This window comes from Rhinolophus sinicus, chromosome 16 (genome assembly GCF_057876585.1).
Source record: "Rhinolophus sinicus isolate RSI-liver-muscle chromosome 16, RSI-T2T, whole genome shotgun sequence".
NCBI classification, from domain to species: Eukaryota; Metazoa; Chordata; class Mammalia; order Chiroptera; family Rhinolophidae; genus Rhinolophus; species Rhinolophus sinicus.
In genome coordinates this window covers 88,339,871-88,342,119 of record NC_142516.1, presented here as the reverse complement: position 1 = coordinate 88,342,119, position 2,249 = coordinate 88,339,871, and the positions used below count along the sequence as shown (strand labels likewise).

Sequence of the window (2,249 nt, the reverse complement as noted above, 5' to 3'; positions counted from 1 at the left end):
CAGGACACAGATGCAGCCATCATTGCTTCCAGCACCCCAGCCTCGCCAAGCCCTACCTACACCACAGCAGAAGACACCTGGGCACAGAATAAGGAAGCCCCCTGACACCCTCAGGGTTGGTGGATACCGCATGATGGCCGCTTGTTTATCTCAGCCGCCCTCGCTGCCCGCATCATTTCAGAACACCACTCTACTTCCCACCTAGGGAAGACTGGACTTAAAAAGCTGCTAGCCAAAACTTCTATACAGCCAGACTCACAGCCTCATGCTGCTCTATCACGGAGCGCTGTGCTACCTGTGCTGAGCACAATCCCAAGACCAGACTGACCCCACCACCTGGGGTCCAATGAATGGGATCTGCCCCTTTAAGGATATCGAGATAGACTTCACAGAAATGACCCCTCACCAAGGGACAAAATACCTTCTTGTCTTAGCTCTGTACCTTCTCGGGCTGGGTAGAAGCCTTTCCCACCCCAACTGAAAAAGCCAGAGAAGTCACCAAAGTTCTCCGTGAAATCATCCCATGGCATGGGCTTCCCCTCACCATTCACAGTGACAACAGACCAGCCTTGTCTCAGATGTACTACGGACTCTGGCCTCAGCCCTCAATGTCTCCTGGAAGCTTCACACAGCCTACTGACCTCAGAGTTCAGGGAAAGTAGAGTGCATGAACCGTACCCTCAAAGAAACATTGTCTAAGCTATGCCAAGAGACCTCCCTGGGATGGACAGATCTACTTCCCTTAGCTGTCCTCTGCTCCCGGTGTACTCCTCGGATGGATGGCTTCTCCCCGTTTCAAATTCTCTATGGCCGGCCTCCCATGTTGCTACCATCCATCCCAGGCAGCCTCAGAGTAGTAGGCGACTCCCACCTCTAAGGTCAGCTTATTGCCCTAGAAAAGATCCTTACGGGCCTACACTCACATCTACTAGAAAGAACTTCTGTCTCATTAGGGAACCCCGTCCATCCTCACTTTCCAGGTGACAGGGTCTGGGTCAAAGATTGGAAGCGTGAGCCCCTCCGCCCAACATGGACGGGCCCACACAGTAATCCTTGTCACCCCCACTGCCCTTAAGGTCTCCGATATCACACCGTGGATCCACCATTCTCGCATCAAGCGAGCGGAACCGGACCAGCCTGCCTGGACCCCACACCCGGTACCCGATGAACCATTGAAGATTACGTTTAAGAAGACCACCTGAATGACAGTCCTCATTTGTGCTCCCCTAACCATTGTCACCCTCTGCCTGCTCACCCTTCTGGCCTCTCTTTTGCTCATCTCCGTGACCCTGCCTGACTGGACCCCCTCCCAGAGGGGTCTCCTCCTGTTCGGATTTCTGCTATGGGTTTCTCCTCTGCTCATGCTCACCTGCCAGCGGCCCTCTGGCTCTTAAGTCTCCTTTGCCTTTCCCCCTTAAGTCTCTCCTCGAAATGTCCCTGCTTCCGGGGGTCTGAAACTAGAGCCTATTTCCAATTCTACACCCTCATGCCCCAGGAATGCTACCGGGGAACCACACCGACCACCTGCACAAAATCCGGCCACACCTATTGGACAACCACTCTGATTCAGACCCCCCAGTCCCCCTGCAATCTCTTCCCCCGAGGGTCTGTCTGCTGGACCTACTTAGCCCAAGCCAGGTCCTCCGATGGCGGTGGAGTCCAGGACACTGCCCTCCGCGACATTGCGTCAACCCGGATTGCTGCGATCGCTCAGGCTACTCCGCCTCAGCCCCGCTACCGTGGCCTCAACCTAACTTCCCTCCGCAGGGCCACACTTCCAGATACTCAGCACCTTACCCGGCAGCTCAACACCTCCATTATCTCCGGCCCAATCGGCATCCCCTAGCTCCTGCCCCGAACTTAACCTGTTGTCTTCCCCCAGGCCGCGCACAGGCCCCTGACCCCCGCTGCTTTACCTTCACTAAGCCACTACCCTACTGTGCCCCTCCCGGCATTTTCCTCTCCTACGAAGGCGGCTTACTTTTCAGATGCTGGGGTGCCAATAACATTGACACTGGCTGCATCCTCACCTTTATATTCCCCTCTGCCTCCCTGTACACTGACTCGCAGTTCCAGTCTCGGATTTCCCCTTCTCATCGTGCCCGTCAGGTGCCCTTCTCATCCTTTCCTCATAGGTGCTGGCATCTTTACAGGGGTCGCCGCTGGTGCCTCCGGCCTTGGGACTTGCATCGACTTTTACTACAAACTTCCTCAAGAACTCAATGATGACATGGAGCAGGTTGCAGACT

General features: G+C 55.3%; 1 protein-coding gene across 1 annotated transcript; it reads left to right on the top strand.

Moving 5' to 3' along the window:
* The first annotated feature begins 926 nt into the window (after positions 1-926).
* LOC148755065 (syncytin-1-like) lies at positions 927-1,846 on the top strand. The gene has a single exon (XM_088793479.1). The coding sequence runs from the start codon at positions 1,343-1,345 to the stop codon at positions 1,844-1,846; it is 504 nt and encodes a 167-aa protein (XP_088649605.1). The 5' UTR covers positions 927-1,342.
* Positions 1,847-2,249: the final 403 nt, after the last annotated feature.